Genomic DNA, 26099 nt, shown 5'->3' on the forward strand with positions numbered 1-26099 from the left:
CTACAATTAGTATCGGGGCAAACAAGCTAAAGACAATCATCTAGAGTAAAAGACATGACAAGACAAGACACTAAATCGAAAAGAGTTAAAATCTGTTCATTGAGTCTGGATACAAAAGATTTACAGAATTAACAAAGAAGATGGAGAGAAACGGACACGCTGCTTCATTCCCAGCCTGCACGTGTGGGCTGACTACACAATACAAAGCAGTGTTGATGCCCCCCTCCCCAACCAAAGCCCATTTAACAGATTCTGATTAGCATAAGGCTGGGTAACAATGGAGAAGAGAAATACAGAGACCAGAATGGAAACGATTATTTCCCTGTGTTTTCTGTTCACCTACCTTTCTCTCATTTTATATCTACTGAATAAGTCTCACCACAGTGTCGTCATTCCAATTAATAAGGGAAATGTTTATTGTGCATGTGTACAAACATGCACACAAAGACACGCAAGAAGGAGGGTCACAGATCCCCCAAAAAGGAGGCGGGTCATCATAATTGCAAAGTGGGGCAAAATGAACACAAAGCTTCTCTGCTACCAGAAGGAGTTCCACAACAGCACAAACTCACACACAAGGCCTGCACTATAATTATTTCTTTTCTGATGCTATCTCATCTATTTCAAATAATGCTTAGCAGATATGTTTGAATGAACAGGGAAAAACAATCGAGGGAAAAAGAAACTCAAGCTTGGTGTTAGCACCAAAAGACTAAATTGATTTGATTTTGGCTCAGAGATTCCACAATTTGATTTAAATTGCAATTGGCTGCCAGTTTATATTATAAATTTCCATTCAAAACCAATTTTACTTGTTAAGAAAAAACAGGTTTTACTTCAATATTGATATAAACGGAACAAAAGTGGAACTTTCATGTGTAAACTTTATTCCTACATAACAAACTAACATGTGACTGGAAGCTGTGAATTCAAACCCACGTCGAGTCATACCAAAGACTCTAAAATTGGGATCCAATTCCTCCCTTACTTGACACTCAGCATTAATGGGTTGGATTGGGGGTTTAAACCACCAAATGGTTCCCAAACTGTGTCTGCAGCTCACTGCTCCCCCAGGGGATGGGTCGAATGCTGAGAACAAATTACACACACCTACTTGCCTGACACCTCACAGGACTTTATAAAGAATAGATGGATTAATCACACCTGAACTCTTTAGGGAACTGAACTCTTTAGGGAAGGCTTCCAGGAAGGAATGTTTTGTGGACAATGGTTCTAGTTAAATATAGTTTAGTCAGAGTTCATTGGTATTCAATACTGAATTGGAATAAGGGACAGCTCACCTCGACAAAATGTTGACATATCCTTTAGACACGTACTGAGCATGATCATCCAGCTTATGGTGAACATGAGAATGGCCTGACTCATGCTGACTGTCAACATTGTTCGGACACTTGAAGCACATGTCATCTGGGTTGCACTGGGAATTAGCTCCTGTTTCAAAGTAATTCCCGGGGTGCTCAGATGTGTACTGCACGGCTGGGGGGTCAGATGTAAACTCAGCGTAGACATTACTGGGTTCCTGCTGGCTGTTGGGTTTGGAATCTCCACAGGATGGGAAGGCGTACCCATACAGGTTTTCAGTTCTTTGATCGATGTGATGGTAGTTGTAGCCATAGTTGCTTTGGACCTGAGATGTGTTCTGACCCCCTGCCCACTGGTATGGAGCATTGTCATTGGCTGGCTGGGATGGCAGTGCTGAGGCAATATCCTGGTGCTTTCTGTCACAGGTTAAAAAGATTTTAAGAGATTAGAATGAATGCTAGAGAAGAACAGTGATACTAATTCATCAGTTTTGTTCAAAAATATAAACATTCATGTAAAACAGCTATGCATTTGGACAAATTATTTTTAAAAAATACATCTATGACTAGATATTTTTATCAAGTTGTTTCACTGACGTTTTTATTGTTAACTTTTTTTGTTTATTTTTTTCATTTAACATTAAATTTGACAATGAAGAATCACATGTCTGTGATTTGTACTGTTTTTTTACATTGCAAGGATAGAAAAAATATAAATCTGTCCATACAATTTTAGATCAACCAATCAAAAGAAATATTTTTTTGAATTGGTAATCAAATTATCTGGGCTTCACGATCACTTCTGAATCTTAAAGAGATTTTTTGTTGTCAAGTTGCCTTTGCTCTCTTTTTCACTGACACATTCATGCCATCAGAGAAATGCTGACATCATTCCATCAGCCCACAGGTGGCAGTAATGCACCAAAAACACAGCCGTGCCTGAGAAAAAAAAGACAAAGTTTTGGAAGAAAAGTGAAATCCTGCTCTTGTTTTTCATAACCTTAATTTCCTGGAGAAGTGGGGAGCAGGGATGGTTGGTAAAAGAGGATGCAGATGTGCGTCTTTTATTACAGCTGTTTGACACCTGTGGCATAGGCAAGTGCTGACACATTAATTCGTCTATTATATTTTTCTGTTTCTACAAAAAAGAATGAAAATAGTTGATAAAGGCCATAAACCATAGTTTGTGATAAAGCAGACCTGCTGCAGCCTCATTTAAGAAGATGACATCTAAAGTGAGGATGCTTCCTTTTGCTTTGACCTTTATTGCTCCTCTTTGCTTGTGCTATTTCTGCTTTACATCCAAATATTTTAGCCACTGGAAAAAAAGGAACAAATGAGAACCTGGAATTTAAAACTTGTAGAGACGAAATAGAGACAAAACAAAAAACATGGCCTCTTTTTGTTAAGATTTTTGTGGTAAAAAAACAATTACAGTACAAAAAAATATGTAGTGCCTGGAGCTCATTAAAGAATTTTAAATCAGCAACACAGATTGTACATGGAACACCTGTTTAAAGCAACAGAAAAGTTTGAATCTACATCAAATCTGTGACATAAGGACATCTGCCTTGAATTTTAACCCAACGCACTATTCAAAACATCCCAATTTATTCATTAATCAATCCTTCTGTTCTCTTTTAACATACACCACAAAAAATGTGATAAAAATATTAAGCCTTGTTTCTAAACTTTGAAGATATTTTATCAGGTGTTGTGTTGTTTTAACTTATCTTTGCTCTGCACCTTTCCAAGCTTTTCTCAGAATCAGTACAAATGAGAATGATTTTTTTCTCAGTAAGAGCGAAGATCTGAACATAATGAAATTATTATTAAAATGAGTCAAAATCTTTTGCTCCATTCACTTGACAATAGAAAAACTGGATGTTATTTTAAAGTTCAATAAACGTTGACAAATATGACTGGCATTCATTGCCATTGTTTTAGAAACAAAAATACTTCCGGTTCCGGGTTACACAGCAGGACGCGTGGCGTGCCTCTCTGCGAATACAACTATCTTCAAATTACTTAAAAGGTTGATTTTCCCCAAAAAAGAGAGCTGACCATGCCCTCGAAGAAACCCCAGGAATACGAAGACCTCTCCTAATGTAGCATAATTTTGCACATGTTTTTATCTTTTGATACTTGATGAAATTTTGCTATAAAATTCCTGAAACAGTGTTGTCTATTTTACTGATATAGTATTATGTTTTATTCATATGAATGGCTTTTATAAGTAACATAATCTGCATATATTTCAGATGACTGATCTGCATTTGCCATGTTGATTTCTAAAATAGTTATTTTTGACGTAATACTTAAGTAATTCATTTTTGTCATGTGCTTTATCGATATCTTATGATTTTTAATTCTGTCTGATAAAAACCGGGAACCGGATATTGATAAATCATGTAATAAAATGGTTATAGTATAACGGGGTGGGATTATATAAGTTCGCTTCCTTCCACTCCCTTTCAAGCAATATTTATTAATGTCTAATTATCCTAAGTATGAATAGTTACTGTATGAATGTATAACTGATGTTTATATTGCTGTTGTGTTTTATTTCTACTTAATTGCTTGAAATAAACCATTACAAATCAAAAAAATATCAATTTATGTTCTAAGCGTTTTAGATTTTAAGACAATGTATTAAGATGGGCCAACTACTAAGATATTTCTTCTCTCGTTGTTCACATTTTGTTGTAAAATGAGTAATTTCCACTTATTACAATAGTTTTTTGACAGCAATCACAGGGTCAAAAAAGTCTTTGCTAATATAGAGTTGAGGCTACATGAACAAGTCTCCTTTATAGCTGATAGTACAAACACACACACGAACATAAAAGCTTGTAAGAAAGCTAGGGGAGCTCTTTCCATTAACCATGAAGGGGCTCCAGCTGTAATGAGCCAGGTAATGCATATTTAATGAGGCGTAAACAGATTTATAAACCCACAGAACTGCAGATCAAACCTCAGCACTGAGCACATGAATTCACACACGTGGAGAGTGTTTCCTGCTCGTCCATCCTGTCCCGTCTCCACATAGAAGCAGTGTTATGCATTATTTTCTTATACTTGTCATTCTAAATGTGGAATTTATCTGTACATGTATACAAACACAGACCCCCAGGCTCCCCAGGAGAGCTTGATTCACAGTTCACTGACAGGAAACTACTGAAAATTTCTAGTCAATGTATGAAAGTTTTTAAAGTAGCTGTGCACTATCATGTGTAGATAAATTAATACTTCGCAATTAAAACAGGCCTTACATCCTCATAAATCTGGTTAGAAGTTGTGATGTCTTGCTTACCTTATAACAGATGAATATGGATCTCTGGAAGGTTCATAATTTTCGGCATGATGCACAAGTTGTTGGTCTTTACGATCGTCTCTGCTCAACAGAAAGCCATCACTCTCTGTCTGTGAATCCTTTTGTTGAAGTGAGTGACATCCTCCAGTCTGGTCATTAGAAAAGCTGAGCAGATCAGAAGATCCAAACCCTTTTATTTCTCCTCTAGTTCTTTGTACGACTGGAGTCCATTTAGGAAAGCACGAACAATCTATGCTTGCTTCCTCTTCGTGGTCGTCTTCATCATTCTCCTCTTCCATTAAATCTCCAGAGAATGGTAAGCCAAGGCTTTTTTCTGGAGACAACTCATGTAGGGGCGTACCAATCGTAGAGCTGTTTTGGGAGTTTGTACTGTTAGTGAGGGATGGTGGTTCAGATGTTTTTTGAGAAGAACCTTGTCTCAAAAATTGTTCTCCCCAGGCATGAAAATCACCCAAGGAGGTGGCTCTTTTTGAAGTTGCAGTTGGTGACATCCCACCTTCATCTGAATCCTCCATAGATATCTGGGAATGGACATAAACTTCTTCCCTGGTTTTCAGGAAGTGATCTGATGGATGTCTTAATGATGGAGACACACTTCGAGCCACAGTGCTGGAGTCACTTTCATGATTTCCGTCTTCTGTTAGTCTTGAATCTGTTTGGTGGAGAGCTTCGAAGCTGGATTTCAATTGGGTAGGTGTGATCATTTTTGGCACCAGCTCAGGCTCAATGGCATCGTCAAGACTAGCTTGGTGTTGATTAGTTGAGACAGCTTTATTTAGGTCTGTGTCTGCACAAGAACCGATCTTCCCACTTCTGCTTTGGTCTTCACTGCTTTGCAGTGGAGTCTGAAGCTGCTTTTGATGTGCAGTTTCTGCTTGATTTTTCAGTACTGTGGCAGCATAAGATAACATGCTGAAGGTCTCCATGGATTTTCTTAATCCTTTTAATTGCTGGTCACAACTGTTAGACCCCTCTCTATTAGCATACTCATCCGGCACCACAATGTGTTCCCTTTCCAAGCCTGAGAGGGACTCTCCGTGAAAATGTAACTCACCTGTGTGAGAGCTGATGGAGTTTCTCAGTGCATCTATTTCCGTACCTGTATGGATGCTTTGGGATGTAGTTTCTTTGATTCTGCCCTCAATATTTTCATTGTTTTTTTCACTTTCTCCATCTTGGCTGTCATCTTTATTGTGTAAAATGTTATCATACAGAGGAGATAATAAATCTGATTCTTCTTTCGTTGAAATTTGCTGCGTGGCAGTGCGATGTTCCACAAACACAAAGGGGGAACAATCCCCAGGTTGCTCCATCCAGCTAGTCTCCTCTAATTCCTCTTTGCTGATGTTCTCATACTTACTCCCATCTAAATTTTCCGCACATTTGTTTACATCACAATCAAACAGGAATACCTGCTTGGCTGTTTGCTCCTTATCTGTAGTGGATTCAGTCTGTTTGGAAGAGTCAGTGGTCTGGTTTTGATTTATCAATTCATTAGGTTTGGTAAAAAGTAAAAATGGGCTGGACTGAGCTTCAAGCTGGACCAAATCAACCACCGGACTGCAATAGTTCTCAGGTGAAGATGCACGGCTCCATGATCCTTCTCCAATGTTGTCATACTCAGAGGTAGAAGTCACAATGCCTGGGACAGGTAGGTCCCACATGTTGTTGCTTCGTTGAGTGTCATCTTCTGCAGGTTCAGAGGCAGAATCCTGTAAGGTGTCATTATTTCCTGGTTCCTCACTTTGTGTTTCACCCTCTACAGCTTCAATTACAATCCTCACATTGAAATCATGATATCTACACTCAACATCTTCAGCCACAGGAGACGGTACACTGTCTTTACAAACAAGAGTCTCCGGAGAGTAACCAGTATCTGGTGATCCCATGTGACTCAAGCGTTGTTCGTTGTCGTGTCCCTCAGGAGTGCTTGTTGTGGAAGAGCTGTCCTCCTGTATGGTGGTGTTCCACATCTGCATCCCACTGTCGGAATATCCGTGGGAATTTTCCACAGAAGCGTCTTTCATAGCAGTGAGATTAAATGAAGAAAAGGAACCTGAGTTTTCAGATAAATTCTCTGGGGTAGTGAGAGGTGATAAGCTGTCGTCCCTGATTGTCGTATTCCACATGTCTAAAGATTCAGGGTAGGAGGTGGTGGTTCCACTATCAGACTTGAGAAATCCCTTCTGAGCTGAATATGTCCAGAAGTCTAGAGGCTCTGGCTGTTGTGTCCCCTTTGTGCTTTTTGCACCTTCGTCCTCTTCTTTGGATGTTTCTGGCATTAAAGTGTTTGAAATTATTTTCTTTTTTGATATTATAGATGTATTCCCTTTTCCTGCACTGATGGCAGGTTTGTTTTTTCTATTGACTTCATCGTCTGGATGTGTCAGTTGAAGATCATGTAAAGATATGGTGTTCCACTGATCTCTAAGCACAGAGTCTGGATTCCAGTTTTCATAGGATGGACTAGTTTCAATTATCAAACTAAGCTGAGGCTCGAGCCTTCCTATCGTCTGCTGGGAACTCTCTGATTTTAAGATGTCTCCATTTTCTTTTTCTGTCATATCACTCACTGAAGCTTTGCTAACTTCGTTCATAACATTCTGAGGGCTTTCAGAGTCTCTAGGCCTGTAATCACTCAAAGACGAGGCTCCTTGTGTATCAAAGCTTAGTTCATCCCAGGTCTCTGACAAAGATGATGACATGCTGTCTTTGCACTGCAGACCATTGATCCTTTCAATGACATCTTCAGGGAAGAACCTGAGGCCACAACTACTAGGTGGACGACTGCCAGCCAGGCTGTTCACTGGTGTTGGGGGTACCATGGTGTCAGTGATCTCATTCCCAAGAAGTAGTCCCTGGTGATCAATTGACAAATTTACACTTTCATGGCCTCCTATTGAGTTAGCTGCAGAGAAATCTACCAAGCTTAGCTCATCGATTTCTGAGAAGCTAGAGCTTCCAGCTTTTCTCGACCCTTCAGCTTCTCCCTCAGAGTTTTGCGTTTCGTCTTTAGCTGGCAGGTCACTGCTATGCAATGGGTCAAAACAGAACAGGTCAAAGGTGTCGCTGCTTTTTTTGCTAGAACGGTGCTTCCTTCTTTCAGGGGGCACAGGGGGTGAGAGAGAGGACAGCCCCAGAGGAGACAGACTTCTCAGAAAAAGTCCTACTGGCCCCGTAGCTACACCTCCTGCTGCTAAAACCTCACCCACCGGACTTTCATCGCTAAGGAACACTGAGCTCTCCTTTGAAGAGCGACTGCTGCGAATGGTGGTCATACCACTGTCAGGACTTAACGGCTCTGCCCCAGCACTGACTCCAACAGCACCCATCTCCTCTTCACCATCTGCCATTGCCCTATTCATAGGGTTACAATAAAAAATATCACCACATTTAGTTAATATTCAACATTAACCACATGTTCCATGTTGTTTGGTGATTTTTGGTGTACCTTTCAACAGCCACATTTTCACTGCTGCCCTCTGCTCTCTCCGTGTCAGAACCATCCATGTCATTGATACCAGACGAACCTTGAGAGAACTCCACGCTGCCTGCCACCCCCTCCGTAGAAGAGGTCCTACTGCTGGGATGGCAGGCTAATACAGAGCTCCTCCTGTTGACAAAGTCCTTGAGAAGGTTCTGGATTTCCTCCTCCAGAACAGAAGGAATGCCAGAAGATGCAGTTGAGTTTATAGGAATGTGGTAGACTTGCAGACTTGCTCCATCTCCAGGTTCTCCAGAAAGAGACCAAGAGGAGGACTCCTCTAACTCAGTGCAGATCTGCAGTAAGAACCACATAATATAACTGAACAACCTCATCTTTTTTTATGCATCATTTTAAATTGTATTATTAAATGATAAAGTGCAATACAACATTAGATAACCTTACAAATTTGCCATCTCCTCTGTATTTGACAACAGGAAAGGTTAGTTTTCTTCAAATTAAAAGGAACAGTTTCTACTTTGGGGTCAATGACAAGGGTATTTGGGTTGTTTCCGTGCCTTTCAAATGGACTTTACCTGGTTGAGGACATGTGTGCTGTTTGAGAAGACAGCCACCTGCTGGCGAGGATGATGCACTGCATCCTGGATCGACAGGAGGACCACTATACAGTCGTAGCCATGCTGATGGGTGAATGCTTTTAGCCCGTCCACATAGCCATCCCATCCCTAGAAGTTTGAAAAAATGTTTTACATCAGATTTTCTTGAAAACAGTCAGTTTACATTTTTTATCATTTTGGTCACAGTTGTTTCCAACTTTGTTAGACCTTGCGGTTCATTATACATCTGATTTCCTCTTCGTCAGTAAAAGTATTTTCAAGTGAGTCTGCGTCTGCAGCAATGAGAAACGAAGCTGTCAAAGCGCACAGAGGGGTAGAGAGACACTTTGTGATTTATTATTTTGAAATTAACTGTTTGCTCTTAAAACAGCCACCATGCACAGATTATGGTAATTCAGTGACACGCATCGTGATTGATGGCTGGAAAGTTGCATTAATTAATTGTTTTGTTTGTCAAGAGAACTTGTTTTTTGCTTTCTCTCTGAAATGATTAACAGCAATGTTATTGCAGCCATAATTTGCCACGCAGGGTTACACATAAAGTGTGCAAAGTGATACTTTTGAAAACATATTTGCTTGATTAATCTAGATTTGTTGTACAATTGTTTGCTTTGCAAAGTTCTCAAAAAACTGTTGCTGTGCATAATTAAGTTGAACTTTTTTAGAAGAACACAATGCCACACATTACATTTTTTTTGTCGGCAGCTTATAAAAATGTTTCTTTTCTTTTGCTGCCTGGCTTTTCCAAACAGTACATTGACGTTTGAACATGGGTTTTGTACACAGCATGTGTGTTTGTGTGTGTTTATGGTCCTTCTCACTACGTGAGCATGTGTATGTGTATTTGTATGGGTCCACTGGAGATGATTGATGAGCGCTTCAGGCTCTGTATCTGCCCAGGCTGTGTCAATATTAACCTGTGAGGATGAGGGGGCTACCATACTCCTCCCCTGTTCCCCCCTCAATCCTTCTCACACCCCACAATATGGCTGCTGTCAGACTCAGGCCCATCAATCCTCACACACACACACAACTGTCACCTCCATGACACTGCCATTTCTCAACACTGATATCCTGATGAGTGCAATGAAGCCTTTGAAGATCCGACAAAAACACACACATTTGCCCACATGGGCACAGCCACACATGTAAGCAGACTTACAGTGATATACATATCTTCACCTGCAGTTACCCACTACAATCTCAGTTTATGAGCAAACATAGAAAACACACATAAAGCATCTATGAAGTCTCGAACATTTACATCAAATTATACACAAAAATGTTCAGAGGACTCGAAAGCTACCACCCAACTGTGTGTGTGTTCACCGGCGTGCACACCCATACACACACACACACACACACAAGTATGGAAATATAGTCAGAAAACGAGCAGAGTGAATCTCTGCGATAACATGCAGCGCGACAGTCTGTCTACCATTTGGTCTCTTAACTGAGTAAATTACTACTCATATTGCTGCCCCCCCCATTTAGCCCTCTGCCACCCTCAGATACACAGATTGGCTTTTCTTATAAATTATCAACATGTTAGATTTAAAATCCACTTGCTAAGTGTCTCTAAGAATATCACACAGAAGCCGCTTATTTGTTGAGCTTTGCTGAGATGTCACAGGCAAAAAGTGCTCCTTCCAACCCTTAACTTTAGTCCTTTTTAAGGAAACGACCAGCGTGTTTGAGAGGCTAACAATCATTGGATGCTGTGTTGAAGTAGTCAGTGTTTAGTATCATATTGCTGATAAACAGAAAAAATATGGGAATCTTTTGTAATCATTTTTTAGTTGTCTAAATTTGTCCATTTTCTTTTTGTCTTTTAATTTTCTGCACAGATTAGATTTTAGGTTTTTCAATTTCATTTTCCTTCTGGCAGTTAATTTCTTTCCTATATTAATTTTTTGCTTACCATACATAATAGAAGTACTTTAAAATCCTCTTTATTGGTCAATGCCTTGAGTATTGAGCCGAATTTTAGTTATGCAACAAACTGATCAAGAATACGTGAATGTGTACACTGCTGGGATGATTTTATTAAATGGTTTTTATCTTAAATGGGCTAACAAACAAGACAAAACAGATGAAACTGTAAACACCATAAGGCGCAATATTATAGAGAAAGTTAAATTTCTGAACAACAAGAAACAAAAAATGTAAGTAACGTGCTGAAAAACTGGATTAAAAAAATGAGTTTTGCAGGAATGTTTACAAGACATGACATAGAATAACCGATCAGCCAGTGTTTCATAAATGTGTCGACATCTTACTAAAAATATAGTTCAAAAATATCCTTGTTGTCTTAGAAGGTGTCTGGTTATTTATGGCAATTTTTGTGGAGAAATCGCGTAAGCGCATTTAGATTCAAAGGAATTTCTACATCTTGTAAATTATTTTGAAAAGCTTTTGCATGCCCCTGCTCACAGCACACAGTTTGTTTTGACTTGTTGGAGTCAATGTAGATGAACTAATAATTAATGAATTTACAATCTGAGGAGTACAAACTGTTTTAAACAACTTGGACTAGTGATCAGAGCGTAGAAAGTCTGTCATTTCATCAGTCCATCTCCAATCATCTTTTGAACCATTTTTAAGGATTCCCATTATTATTATTATTAAACTATTGTTTTATTTTGTAAGGATTCTTGTTTTGTTGTAGTATCGAGTTTTACTTTTGGTCCCCATCTGCCCTTATTGTTGTCACCTGTGTCATGTTTGCCTGTATGTATTTAACCCTTGTGCTATCTTAGATGACCCCACCCTTACATTGACGTGTTATTCCTACCATAACAAAGGTGGATAAAGGTGGAAAGATTTCATGTAATCCATGGACACCAGTGAGGTTCACAAATCATTGAAGAAAAAAGGTTCAGCGCACTGTCTAGTGGGTCTAGATGACCCAACTCCCAATGTTAAAGTGCCTAGGATAGCAAGGGTTAACTCCTGTCCTTCCCTGCCTCATGTGCTGGTCCATAGGCTGATGTAGCTTGCTATTTCCCCATTCAAGTGTTTTCGAGTTTCTCTTGCCTGTTCAGCAGTGGTTTTGTCTTCTAGGTTTTTTAAGTCATTAAAGATCTTGTTCCCCTGAAACCTCCTGCCTCCTTCTCTCTGCATCTGGGTACTCCCCCAACCCCACGCCGTGACAGATTTTTAGGCAAAATCAAAAAACTTTAGTTGTTTTCTAGGACATAGTTATTGCACCATGGCAGGAGTTCTTTAGAAATTCGCTACTGAGATATGAGCGGGATTGTTGGTGTGGTGTAAGCCTACCAATACTTCCCATTATCTCTTTGTTTACACTCTCTCCCACTAGTTTACAGCCCCCTCACACCCCCAGCCTAATATTACTGGCACAATAAAATGGTGAAATGGTGAGCAATAACGAAGCTATGCAGCCGTACAGTATTACGCCAGATACCAGCTCAGACGAGGAAAATGAAGATGTACATGGATCGAGTCATCTATAAGTGGATGCATCAGAATGGAGCAGAGAGCTTGTGACTGTAGCTCCCATGCCACTGCCACAATGGCATTCTTTTGTCTACCCCTGACTCACAACAATTTGAATAAAGACATATTTAGAAACCCAATTTAAGACTTTTAATATTCTTTCTACATGTCATCTGTCATCAGAAAAATGCCACAAGAACATGCTAAAAACACTAAAAACAGGATTGTCATTGGAGTGGGTCTTTTATTTCTTTTAACCAAAGGACATTTTTAAAATTTGATATTAAAAACACTGTTCATTTTTCCATCAAAGATGTTCAAGTTATTTCTAACTCAAATTGTTATGAAATAATTTAGGAAATAAAGGTTTTAAAGAATTGAAGTTCCTGATGCAGATCATTTTTTCCACATGACACAATTTCTAAGATTACATGATGATTCAAAACAAGTTTTACATTTTGTAAATCAACTTTTTTCACTTCTTGTTTACTTTACTTAATCAATTCTTTGCGCTTTTTTTCTCGTCAACTTTCTACCTGTTTTTCTTTTCTTTTTCTGTCACACATTGCTTATTCATATTTCGTTCTCACACATTTTACAGCTTCATCTTTCTCCCACACTGGGCCTCCTGCAAAACATCATCCACGCACTTTCTACCTCCCTCTCTGACTGGTTGTCTTTGCTCCACAGGTAGCAAGTCTTTAGCGGCTGCTTGCAGTTCTCCCAACCTGCTGTCATTATGCACAATAGCCTTAGGTACAAAACTCGGGTCTCATAACTCACGCCCCGCGTGCGTAAATTCCCGTGCAAACACAGTCAAAGCAAAAACACATTTCCTGCTGTCGCCAACATCTCCAGCAAAAAAAAATTAATCAAGCGTTCATCCATTTAGGCTCTTTGCATACCCTTTCTGTCAGAACACAGAATGCTAAGAGACTTGCAAGTTCTTCTCAGGCGATCGTTTCGCCACCCTGATGAATCCATCAAGCGAGGTTTGATTTATACATCTGTCTGTGATCACAGCGGTACAGCTACAGTAAATGGGGTGGCAAGGCGCGAGCTGACACCACCCTGCTCAAACACACACATGCAAAATGCTCGCACACATGTGCAGCCTATACCATTTGCCACAAACGCACTGCTGAACTTGCATACACACACACACACGTCTGTGTTCACACTCAAACAGTCATCAGCTCCTGTTTAGAGACACGCACGTGTGACTATTACTGCTTATGAAGTTTTTTGGAGAGGAAGAAGCAAAGAGGAGGGCGGCGTGAAAGTTTGCAAACACGAATGTCTTTCTGACTGTCTTTCCATCTCACATGGGCCTTCTCCACATGCTTCATTCGCTCGGCTCTAAGTGCAGGGATTTGGGGCCAATATGCAAGCACAGAGTCTATAAATGTTTTGCTTTGTTATTTGTTTGCCCTCAAAGCCCAAGAAAGCCACAGGGGGAGAAGGAAAATGGGGAAAAGGGAAAGCACAATTTTTTTCTTCAGTTGAGATGATGAGGAAAAAAAACATAAGTGCAAAACACAGAGGAGTGACTGCTGTGTGCAGCACTTCTCCAAACTTGTTTAACAGAAATGTCCTTTTTTTTTGTTGGTTGTTTGTCGTAGTCAAACAAATGTACATTGCAGAACGCATCTTTGAATCTTGCTAATGCACTTTTATTGCCATAAAAGACAATGTAACCAAACACTCAGGCAAGTTAGAAAGTCGCACAGATGAGCTCTGATTTTTTTTAAGATAATTTTTGTAAATGTTATTTTAGAATGAGAGCATCCCTGAATTTGACATGACTGCAGCAGCTTTCAGTTCTTGATCTCATGGAGACGATTTGATGCAGAATAAAGGTACCTTAAAAAAAAACTGAAGACACAGGGGGAAGGGGGTTGGGGGGGGCTCTGGTTTCCTGGTCTTCAATCTTAGTCCCTGGGAGGCCCACCCTGCACCTGCTGTCTCCTAGTGCTTCTCATCAGAAAGGCATTTAGAGAGCGCCTTGGCTGCGGGCCCTTCATTAGCGAGCATAATTATTTGTGCAAGTGGCGCAGGGCAAAACTGGCCCTGCATAAACAAACAGAAGGACCGGAGGACTGAGAACAAACAACGCATTAGAGACAATCAACGTCGCTAAGAAGGAAGCGAAGCCGAGACAGAGGGACGGACATGTGTGTACGCTCTCAGAGAACAAAACAAACAAATGCATTAAGTCATTTGAAAAACAGAAATAAGTCAACAGCAACAAAGATTGCCTGCCCTGTTTGTGTTGTGGTGATAGCAGGTTTCATCTGAGCTCCTGCTGATACTGAGAACATCAAGAAGGAGATCAGCTTGCAGATATCAGAGCCGGCTCTTGAATTGGGGTTGATGACTTTGGCCTTCAGGAAAATGTAAGGTAGTAATCAAAAACCACTAATGAAGTTCTCCTTTAAACACTAACAATGTCATCAGTGTTGATTTTATAAGTGAGAAAAATGTCTGCTTTTGACTGCCGTCCACAAGGACCTATATAAATTGTTTATTATTTTTAATATAAGTATTGTCAAAGAAAAACTATGGATATTATTTTGTGGGCTGTTAAATCTTCAACAAGATCTAAAATTTTTTAGATCAGAGAAGGTCAAATTTGATCATTCAGATTAGTCCCTCTTGGTTTAGATCAGGGATCTGCAACAATTAATACTAAAAGAGCCGTTTGGTCCAGTTTCATCCATAAAGTATAGCTTTTAATTATAAACAATAATTAAATTATATTATTGTTATAATTTTAACTTATTGTACTTTTAAAAGCAGCACATACAAGTTCCTTTCAAAATAAAATACACCCTGAGTCAAACAAAATCCTCCTGTTGCAGCAGATTGACTTGAATTACTTGAAAATCTATATAGGTAAATGCAATATTATACTTTAAGGACTTTCTCTTTGAACAGCAACTAAACAGTGATATGCTTTCCATTTATTCCAATGATTAACAGTAGATTAAACACTGCCATAATTTTGCTCAGTTACCTCACATGTTAAAATTATGAACATTTATGGCAAAACTCCATTAACTAAAACAAATCTAAAACAAACTAAACCAAAACTATAAATCCATGTTTTGTATTAACTGTTAGCTTTTTTTTTTTTTAACAAAGCCAAAAAGCCACAATGGAGGGATCAAAAAGCAGCATGTGGATCGGGAGCCTAAGGTTCCAGACCCCTAGTTTAGATCAAGTCATCCCAGATTCTGGTTGAGTAAACATCCCTGTTTCAGTTCAGCAGCAGACAATTAAGCTGGAAAAAAGCTAAATAGTGCTTTGCAAAGTAGAATGTTGCAGTTCTATGTTGAAAAATTGGAGAAGTGGACCGACACTGAGAGGAGTTCCTTGAGGTTTCTGGGAAAAAAGAAAAGTACTTTAAAGAAGTAACCATGGGATTTAGTGACATAGTCAAAGAATTTGGCTCTTTAACAATAAATGTATTTAAATAAATGGATCGGTTGCATCAGTTGCACCCACATAAAAGGAGATGACTTTTCCTATACTGTCTGTGTATTTTCTAATTCATCCAGGTGGATTCATCAAGAAAATCCAGTTGATTTCTAAAGACATTTCTGGACTTTGCTTGATTCTGACATACAAGAGCAGTAACGGTGTACTGCAGAAAAGAGAAATCCTCTTGAGGAAGAGGAGAAGCTTTTTCTGTAAAAACAGATAAACTCAGGATAGTTTACAGCTTTTTTAGCTGCAAATGTTATTTCTCTATACTGTGCTGAAAAAAGGCATTGAATAATCCAATCTTGCTGGAAAAGCCAATTTTATGTTCTGAAATTAGAGTTCAAATTAAAGAGAGAATGTAAAATATTATAAAATGAATAATGAGTGCAAAAGACTTATTTGGCTAGCGTGTTTCCTATATGGGAGGAACGCACAACAAGACAGACGGAATATCAGTTCATCAAAAGGCCACTTAAATATAAAAAGTCACCTCAACAGACAGGTTAGAATCACTTTCCAAACTAAAATGACTGGACATAACTAAAGTAAAGCTTTTTCAAAACTGTCATCACCTTTCAGTCATCCCTACTTTCAAGCATGGTCAAAGGAGCATCATGATGTGGGGATGCTAACTGTAAAAAAAAAAAATTACAGACTAAATTTAGACAGACTATTTAGACTAAATGGGATAAGGGAAGAAATTAAAAAATTGATGAAAACGCATTCATCTCAGGAATTTGAATGCAGCAGTAGGAACTTCTAGGGAGGAAAGAAAATATACATTAACTGTGCACTAATCCCTTTTTTAACTCAACTACTTCCCCAGTTAAGGTGGGTAAAACTGGTACTAAAATCCCCCAGAAGACTTGTCTTGTTACTAATGTGAAGACATTTCTACCCCACAAGCAGCAAAATCCTTTTTTCTCTGCTATGTAAGCAATCACTGCCACATTTTACACTGCAAATTCACGCAAATTCAAACTCAGCCCTCTTTAACTGCTGTCAGACACACACATACATGGCACACCACAACAAACACATCGCACATAAGCCATTAAAGACTAATTGAAACTAATTTATTTAGTTTTCTGGAAAGAATCATTTAAGGCAGAACTTCCCTAAACCCCCTGAACAAATGACTCTCATACCGTTTTACTCTCTTTTCAAACACAATTAAAAAATAATATATAAATATATACACACTGCAAATGACATGCATGTAAGGAGTTCATTTTGGAGCCCGATCTCAGGTCATTAGTAACCCACCATGACGCTGTGGAGTTGAGGTCCGCTGGCGACACACAGGCCCCTGGCCATTTATTCTATATTAAGTCTTTAATGGGCCCTCTCTGCCTGCCTTTTTCTACTCTGCTTCTATCTCTCCCTCTGTTTCCCTCCTGACACGCAGCATGTAGGCACAGTGCTGGTAAAATATGCACAGAAAAGTCCGGTGCGCACACACAGGCAAAGCCATTCAAATGAATGGTTATTTATTCGCTAAACGAGGATCTGGGTGTTTAATGTTCCTTGGACGTTAGGTAGTTTTCTGGGGGAGGCAGAGCCATACCCCTACGGCTACAGACATCATTTATTTTACACATAGCCTAATACCACACGCTAGGCAGCCGCCGAGAAAAATGGGCTTTGAGAAGGAGATATAAAAGAAATAATGAATGATTTTTTTTTTCCTCTAGTTTTTGGATGGGGGGGAGTGAAGACATTAGAGGTTGCAGCAGAGGGAAAAGCACTAGTAGAAGTAAATTCTTAAAGCCTCTGTTTGCGTGCCTGTTTATGTGAGCGTGCAGCAGCAAATGTGAAGTGGCAAGCAAGAGAAAATCAACACCAACATTACACAAATGTGCTGAAAATGAGTGTGCTGGATTTTTGGGATACCAGCAGGGAGGACGGTGATACATGAATGCTTTTGGGACCATCTACATCTCATCCAAATGCAGAGCATCAAAGGGGCTCCACAGAAACACCTCCCCAAAGTGCACATTGTAGGTGAGATGCAATGAAACACAAAACCATTAAAAGTGTTCTGTTCTCTTTTTGAGTTTTTTTCTCTGTTTTCACATCTCAAGTCTTTGTTTTTTATTGTCATTGTAAACACACAATTGTACATTCTCTCCCTGTGCTTTGTACACTTTCATATTAGTTTCATATCAGGTGTTTCTCTTCAACTTTGTTGCAACCTGAAATGTTTGAAATAAAAAAAAATCACACAAAAAAATAATGAATCTACCTCCTCGTCCGTGGCCAGGGATGTGAGCGCTATGGTAGTCTCCCCGTCAGAAAACTCCCTCAGCTTCGGTGTCAGCTGCAGCATCGGTTCTACATCCAGTCAGCACACACAAACAGACTAACAGTTATATGAAAACACACAAGAATACAAAACAGTTTCACAAAAGAGACAACAAAAAAAAAGAAAAACACTTGAATGAATATCCTCTCCAGAGGTGATAGCTTAAACAGGGACTGCAGTCAAGGTCTTGAAAAATATAAATGTGGAACAAAGAGGTTTAAACTGAGTTTTGTTGTATTCAAAGTTAAAAAAACAACTATTTTTATGTATTTTATTAAATTGAAATTTAGTTAACACTTTATGGGTATACACACTTTTACAATGATTGAACAGTCTGTCTTGATGTTTCATACAAACAAGACATTTGAGCTTTTGCACAGCAGGGTTTGTTTAAATCTACCAGATTTCAGATGTAAATAAAAATTCTGTCAACAAAGATTTTTTACAAATTGGTTCAATTTTATATAGAACTTGACTTTTGTTGCTGGCACATTCTTTTCGAGTCTTTTTTATTTATCTTGGACTATGTTATGAAAAGGGCTGCATGCCGCAGCTCCTGCTTTACAGCAAGAGCCCCCGGTTCAAGTCTCGGCTGGGGGACCTGCACCAGAACACCATTGGGGGACCTTTCTGTGTGGCATTTGCATGTTCTTTCCGTGCATGCGTGGGTTCTCTCCGGGGTCTCCGGCTTCCTCCCACCGTCCAAAAACATGCGTCATGGGTTGATTTGTCACTCTAAATTGTCCCTAATCGACTGTGCATGGGCATGTGATTCGTGGCCCCGCGACAGACTGGCGACGTGTCCAGGATGTCCCCTGCCTTCGCCAACGGTGGTTAGGTTCCGACAGCCCCGTGACCCCGAAAGGGACAAAACAGGTTTAGAGGATGAATGTTATGTAAAGATTAAAATTGTCCTTACCTAACCATATTAATATAATTTTTTATTACCGGTAACTTCTAACTGAATGAAGATATAAGGATTCCTAATAAAACTTTCTACATTCATCTACACATTAATCTATGCATTTCAGTCGTGCATAGACTTTTTTTAGGTCTTTTTCTCTGTATTTGATTTTATTTTGCAACTCAGCTTTTAATATGTGGCATCCTTTCCAGACACGTCAGTCAGTCAAAACATCCCAATCACCTTGTTGATTCATGTCCCTCTGTTGTTGAACACTGAAGTCGTCCCACTGCTCCAAACATCTCACAAGTTCCTCCAGCTCCTCTGACTGACAGCCGTGTTTGATCCACCATTCCTCTCTCTGCAGCTTCAAAGCCTCTGGAAAAAACACACACAATTCCATTTGCATTCCAGTTGCATTTTCAAAAACTGGAACATTGCTGTTCTAGGTGAAGCCAATCAAATATGTTTTAATTTTTGTCCACTATGCTATTGCTTAATTTATGTCATGAGAAATGGTCAATTGTTCAAGCTTTTTGAAGCGCCAGTAAAAGAAATTCTCCTGACTGATGCATATTAAATTACTGAAGTTGGAGAGACATTTCAAAAGGCATTTAAAAGGAAAGTTGTCCATAAGTATTTTAGAGAATTGTTAATTTGGTAAATGGTGTATACTTATGTAGTGCTTTACTATCTTCTTAGAAGGCCCAAAGTGCTGTACAGTCATCACCACAAGCAACGTGGGGTTCAGTCCCTTGCTCAAGGACACTTCGACACATGGGCACGCGGAGCGGGAACCAAACCTGAGATAGTCCTCTGCACCATACTTTTATTGTGCTGCTAGAATTTGAAAGATAGCTAAAAGAATGTATGACTGTGAGGATAGTGCACCCATTATTGTTTTGTCAGTGATATATTTTTGTGTTTCTGGTCGTGTTCTGTTTTAAGTTGGCCCCCTGTCACAGTCATACCAGGTTCCTGTTCATAATCATCCTCAGTTATTTTCATTTGTTAATTGTCCTCAGCATGTCGGCTTTTCAAATCTTTACTGTCAGTTGTTCTGTTTTTTTCACCCTCTGGTTGCGCCCTAGTTTTCCTTCTGCATTTTGGGTCCTACACCACCTGTTCCTAACAAGCACAATCAATGCTCCTGAAAAAAAGAGCCAAATGAAACTGGCCCCAAACATGGTTCAGAAGTCAGAAACTGACATGCACAGTATTTATTTTATCTTCAGAATGAGATTGTGACCTTGAAACGAAGGGAAGGAGGCACATGTACTAACTTTGGGTAAGTTCTGACTTAAACTCAGCTGGGGATTCACTTTGCATTCTTACAAAACCAACCAAGAGATGTTCCTGTGGAACATTCTAGCACATTTTCTTGTAATTTTAGTATCTCCAACAACAGCAATAGCAGGCAGTGAGAAACAACTTTTTTAAAAGACATTATCAAAAGACCTACTCCAATGAAAATTGTGTTTTTAAAATATTCTTTTGGCATTTTCTCATGATGGAGAACATAAATCTAGAAAATTACGCTTAATATTGCATTTATTTCTTTATTCAAATCGTTGTGAATCAGGAGGAGACCAAAGAAAAGAGATGTGGGAAAAAGCCTGTAACAATTTTGTATAACAGCCACATTCAGCAGGCCACAAGCTCTCTGTTCTGCTCCATTCAGATGCGTTCACTTGCAGAGAAATAGATTCGTGTACGTCTTTGTTTTCCTCGTTTGAACTGGCATCTGGCTCAAAACTGTACGACTGGATAGCTCCAATATTGTTCACCATTTTTGTCGCACCAGTAATGTTATGTTGGGGTTGTGAGGGGCTCGCTAGCGAGAGAGAGTGTTAACAGATGGGTGAAGGGAAATGGGGATGGGCTTGCTTTGCACCAACAGTCCCCACAACTCAGACACGAATTTATAATGAACTACTGCCACTTTAACTATGTCCTAGAAAATGACAGGTTTATTGATTTTGGTTAAAAACGGCATAACTATACTTAAAAGACCACCGGAAAAGCTTTTACAACAGATCAAAAGATGATTGGCATGGGACTTTAAAACTTAAAAAAAAAGTAAAATTAAGAAAAAACTGAGACTTGTCACTATCATTTCAAATGTCATTGATTCCCCATTTTTAAACAAAAAATGTTGTAAAAATTAACATTTTTGGCTAAATATTTTAAAGCTTTTAATGACAGGATTTTTAGTACATAAAGTATGGATGAGGTTAGCCTTATTGGTCAGTTTTTTTTAACTCATTCATAATAATTGGCTATGAAAATGGTTCATTTTAAGCAATTAATACAAAAAAAACACACACACACACAAAAGATGCATATCTATTAATACCACACGGTCGTCTAACCATGTAAATCTCTTTTCAAGTTTTTTGATATAATTTTTTAGTTATTTAAACGGATGTCTATAAGCATAGATCAAGAAAAAAAGGACTGGATACTAAAATCTTCTGCTAATAAACCACAGACTGATTTTTGAATTACTAGACATCACCTGTTTTTGGTTGACAGCCCCTAACTATTTGTGTTGTAATTTTGATTGTAATGTGTGGTTTTGTACATTTGACCCAAATCTGTAATTTTACCCGTAACATCATTTGCAACCTAATTTTGATCTTTTGTTGAATGCCTGTGATGCTTTTGTTTTTGTTCTAACCAAAACTAAAGACTGCATTAATTGTATTAAGTCCCTTTTCAGTTATAAATGTCAAATATATCTGTTGGTGGTGTGAGTTTAAAAATTAAGCTTTAGTCCAACTATTGAAAAGTAGTTGTGGCAACATAAAAAATATTAGCTAAAAAAAAAAGTATGGTTACTGTATGGATTTCCTTTAAATACATTTATCAATATACTTGAAGCTTATATTGGGTCCCTTTTAAAAGAAAGGCTTTAATTTTTAATCGTAGGGACCGGTAGATTAAAAACCTACCATAACTGCTTCATATCTTTATTATATTAGGGCTTTTAGCGTTGAAAAGTAAATAATGCCTCTGTAACAGTATATATTTGTGATGTATGACTAAAAATCTATTAGCATTCTTTTTTGCAGAGATTTTTGTTGCCTATGCTTTTATTTTTACTTGTAGTATTGCAATGAACCACTGGAAAACTTAACCCTGCAGATACCTGAAATTATTAGATGCAAAGAACTCTCAAGGTAGAGGAAGACTTGCTTCACATAATTTCCTTCCCAGTTTCTAAGTCTTTGTTTCTGCAATTCTCTTTGCTGTTTCTCTCCATCCAGCTTCATAGATGGCATGCCTGGATGTAGATAACAGATAATTAACTGCAAAAGCCGCAAACATTTACTGAATTAAAAAGATAAGTCGATTCTGCTGCTGCTGAAGTCACACAGCTGCTTGTTCTGTTTTAAAAGGAAGTTCTTTTCAGACCTAAACGGAGTAATTATTTTGCCCCAGCATTCACAGGTTGATGTGTCTGTGGGTGCAGCTGGCTGCTTTCATTTCCTTTGCACACAAGCAGATGAGCCATTTTCATTTTTTCCTGTTGTGCTTTTCCATCCAGTCATTTACTAACATTTAAGATTTTCACTGCCATTCCTTTGCTTCGGCACAGAAAAATGACTGCCTGCTAAACGAAAAGTGGACACATGATAAGCTTCTATGTGACTTTTGAGCTCACACACATCCACCACCCCTCATCTCACCCTTTTTCCATCTCTCCTGGTGGGTGTTAAGCGAGTCATGTCAGGGGATTTGTGTGTGTCCTCCTTCATCGCCCCATTACTCCCCCTAGGAGGGCGGCTGTTCCTCCCTCACCTCCGAGAACCTCCCTCAGCGCCGCACTGATGTGCTCCGCTGCTTCTTGAAGAATCTTCCTGGCGACTGTTGTGACTGCGGACAGTCCCCCATCACCCCCTGCATCTCTCTGCACTTTTTGATGGACCACTTGCCGAATGCTGGACTCCAGGATGTGGTACTCAGAGCTAAGAGAGAGAAGGGTGAGGGAGATATAAATGGCTGCTGAGGAAAAAAGAAATGATAGTGAGACAATTTACAGATTGTTTTTATTTGGATGAGCTAAATTCTTTTTCTGGTCTTGAGAGATAAACACGCAGAGAGGCTGGAGACGCACATAATCTCAGATTTTAATTTTCAAATCAGTAAATGGCTTTTTTAGATGGACATGTTTTTCAATGTGGTTTTTTTTAGCACATTTTATTAAATAGCAGACATAAAGACATGCTGCAATGAAAATCATGCTTTTACCATGTTCTTGTGGCATTTTTCCCACGATGGAGAACACAGATAAAAAAAATTAAGCTTAAAATTGCATTTCTTATTGTTTCTTTATTAAAATCCTTGTGAATCAGATGCAGACGCAAAAAATGCTGTTTAAACAGCTTGTGCTGGTGTGGTAGAAGCTACAATCAGTAGGCCACAAGCTCCCTGCTCTGCTCCATTCTGATGCATCCACTTGTAGATGACTAGATCCAATAACTTCTCAGTTTTCTTCATCTGATTTGGCATTTGACTTAAAACTGTAAGACGAGATAGCTCCAATATTCCGCGCCATTTTTTTTTTTTTTGCACGGTAATGTTATCCTGGGTTTGTGAGAGGCTGTATAGCAGGACAGCGTGTAAATCACATGTGTCAAACTCAAGGCCCAGGGGCCAAATGTTGCCCTCCATGTCATTTTATGTGGCCCTCGAGAGCATGCAAGTTTTTAATTTCTTAAAATAAAAAATAAAAATTGGTTTATATTTATTCATATCTAGGGGGGTTTCACACTTGAAACATCTGATTGGGCAACTATACATTAGGACTTAAACTGTCCATATAACCTAACCTGACAGAATGAAATTTAAAAGGAGTTATTCTAAATTAACAAGCAAACATATGTTTTCTATGCAACTTTAATTTTCACTTTAAAAAGTTATAATAAATAAATAATTTAAGATATTTAACATTAAGGAGTAGTTACGTTTATTAATAATAGACCACTGGGAACACTTTTGAACTGGATCAAAACATGATCATAAAGGGACCTTAAGATCACTACCAGCAGAGTGACCAAGTGGTAGAGTGTCACCACAGAGGCTTGTGGGTAATGGGTTCAAATCTGGGATTGAGTCACAGAGAAGACTCTGAAATTGTGACCTGGTGTATTCTTGCTTGATACACAGTCTTAGGGGGTTGGATTTGGGCGGTTAAACCACTAGAAGGTTTCTGGGAATAGCACTGTCTCCAGGAGAACATCCTCCTGTCAAGATTTTAGACTTTAACTTTAAATTTGTTTAACTTCATTTTTCATTTAATTTTTACTCATCTAAAGGTTTACCTGTCAAGTAATCCATCTCTAAGTAGAGTTAGTGAGAGCTTCTCAGCTTGATGAAGTTCCACCAGGGCTATATGCTCTTTCCAGAGCAACAAATCCTCAGGAATGTTTACTCTCTGCAAAAACTTCACAGTTTCCTCAGGCAACAAGGTGTGGCACGGGCCTCTGCACAGCACCGGCACGCACAGTCCACCAGATTGTTCCTCCTGAAGACACAGAAATTTCAACTCAACAAGACTTCAAACACTTGACAGATAACCTTCGAGAACAAGTTAATTATCCAACAATAGAATGATTACTCTAAAGTGCACTTTAATTCCAATGTAAGCTTTTTCAAACCTATTTTCCTTGATGTTTTTTTTTAAATTTGTTTTAAAGACAGGCCACATTAAAATTCCATAACAAAAACCCAGTTTTGAGCAGATGAAATGAGAAACAGATGTTTGCTCAGATTTTTATTTTCATACACATGCACAGCAAAACGTGCTTGTTCACAATGATTATCACTAAAAGACACAGAACAGTTTGATGTTATGTCGTGTCCCCTCACTGAAAAATTCTTACTCATAGGACAGAAAGCAGGGTTCTGCCCTCTGTGCAAATAATGTAGCAAAGTACATGTGATGATCAGTCAAAGAGGCAGTGCAATGATCAACATTGACATCTGTGTTTGTGTAAAGGTGAGCAGGCAATGTATGGGGTTTTCAGCTTTATTCATTTGAACACAATAATTCAAACACCACTCAATAAAAGGGTCATACACTTTTATGTTTTATAGGTTTTGAGTCATGACAGACTTAACATACCAGGTTGAGGTGCAGGGCTAAGCACAGTGTTGCAGCCACAGTGTCAACATTTGGCTCAGGTCCACCTAAAACCACATGGAAGGGAATCTCTGACAGACCTGCCTGCAAACACAAAAGCAAGCTCACAATTTAAAGGTCATGATCGTCACCTCCCTTTACTGTTTTTTAAAATATAAACATTTGAATTCATTAAAAGAAACGTTTTCTGAGTTCAAAGATCAAACACAGCAAATAGTTAGTTACCAGGCTGGATCCATGGGCATATGCCCAGGGGCCCTCATGGTCAAAGTTTTCACAATATTCCTGCAAAAAATTTATCCACAGAATATTGCAAAATACTACAGGCCGATTCACTGAATGTTTGTGTGCCTAAAAACGTGCAAAATGGACCGCACGAGCAAGATCTGTTTGCACATTATAGACTGATCTAAGAAGGAAAATCCATTTTTGTTCCAATCTCACATTATTTTACTTGAATGTCTCTTTTGTGCTCAGACTGCTCTTCTCCAGCTTTGCTGCACTATTCGCCCTCTCCAAGCCCCCGCCGTTGCACTCTGAAGCAGCTCCACCACTGCCTGTACCTCATCTTCATTCATCTTGCGAGGGCAGTGGTGTCCATCATCAGCAAAAATACAGGCCGATCAGATGTCGAGTGTTTGTTCTAAGAGCGACCTTCTTGGCGCTCGTGTCACAGAAAACCGTTGCGTAAAATGGTGTAGACAAATCTGGAGACTGTTGGATTATAGTTCCAGTAGCATCCGTTTCCTTGCGTTTATTCTTCTTGCATATATTTAACTCAAGATCTGCGTAGTGCGTGTTAAATCATTACTAAAATACTGCTGTTTATCCCTTGCGCAATCTTTAGTTGAACACTGGCAAATCTAAAACCAAATAGTGCTGCAATCACGCTTACGCACGTAGTTTTGCGCTTTTTTTTATCTGAGAAATTAGAATGTTAGGGTCCATGTTGTAGTTTTTGAAATATGCTGTTTTGAACCTAAAAGTAAAATTTGCAATCATTTTAGCTCTTTAGTCCAAATTCTGTCCACTATGTCAGCTTCTGCCCATCTGTTGTATTATTTCTTATAAGTTGTTGT

The 26099-nt window shown here is 39.0% G+C and overlaps 1 protein-coding gene across 3 annotated transcripts in view; it reads right to left on the reverse strand.

The window, feature by feature from the left end:
- LOC101169950 (prune homolog 2 with BCH domain) overlaps nucleotides 1-26099 on the reverse strand; it is a 47685-nt gene that overhangs the window by 17724 nt on the left and 3862 nt on the right. For 2 of the 3 annotated variants that reach the window (XM_020705863.3, XM_011479469.4), the window contains exons 2-10: nucleotides 25003-25104; nucleotides 24200-24402; nucleotides 22677-22843; nucleotides 19116-19250; nucleotides 17909-17997; nucleotides 8677-8826; nucleotides 8108-8436; nucleotides 4636-8013; nucleotides 1302-1739 (exon numbers count right to left, since the gene is read on the reverse strand). In XM_020705863.3, coding sequence (XP_020561522.1) covers nucleotides 1302-1739; nucleotides 4636-8013; nucleotides 8108-8436; nucleotides 8677-8826; nucleotides 17909-17997; nucleotides 19116-19250; nucleotides 22677-22843; nucleotides 24200-24402; nucleotides 25003-25104 — 4991 coding nt within the window. Of the gene's footprint in view, nucleotides 1-1301; nucleotides 1740-4635; nucleotides 8014-8107; nucleotides 8437-8676; nucleotides 8827-17908; nucleotides 18026-19115; nucleotides 19251-22676; nucleotides 22844-24199; nucleotides 24403-25002; nucleotides 25105-26099 lie in introns of all 3 variants that reach the window. The other variant, XM_020705864.3, reaches the window with a different exon arrangement.

The sequence above is a fragment of the Oryzias latipes genome, chromosome 9, assembly GCF_053564925.1.
Source record: "Oryzias latipes strain Hd-rR chromosome 9, Olatipes_Hd-rR_3.1".
In the NCBI taxonomy this organism is placed as follows: domain Eukaryota; kingdom Metazoa; phylum Chordata; class Actinopteri; order Beloniformes; family Adrianichthyidae; genus Oryzias; species Oryzias latipes.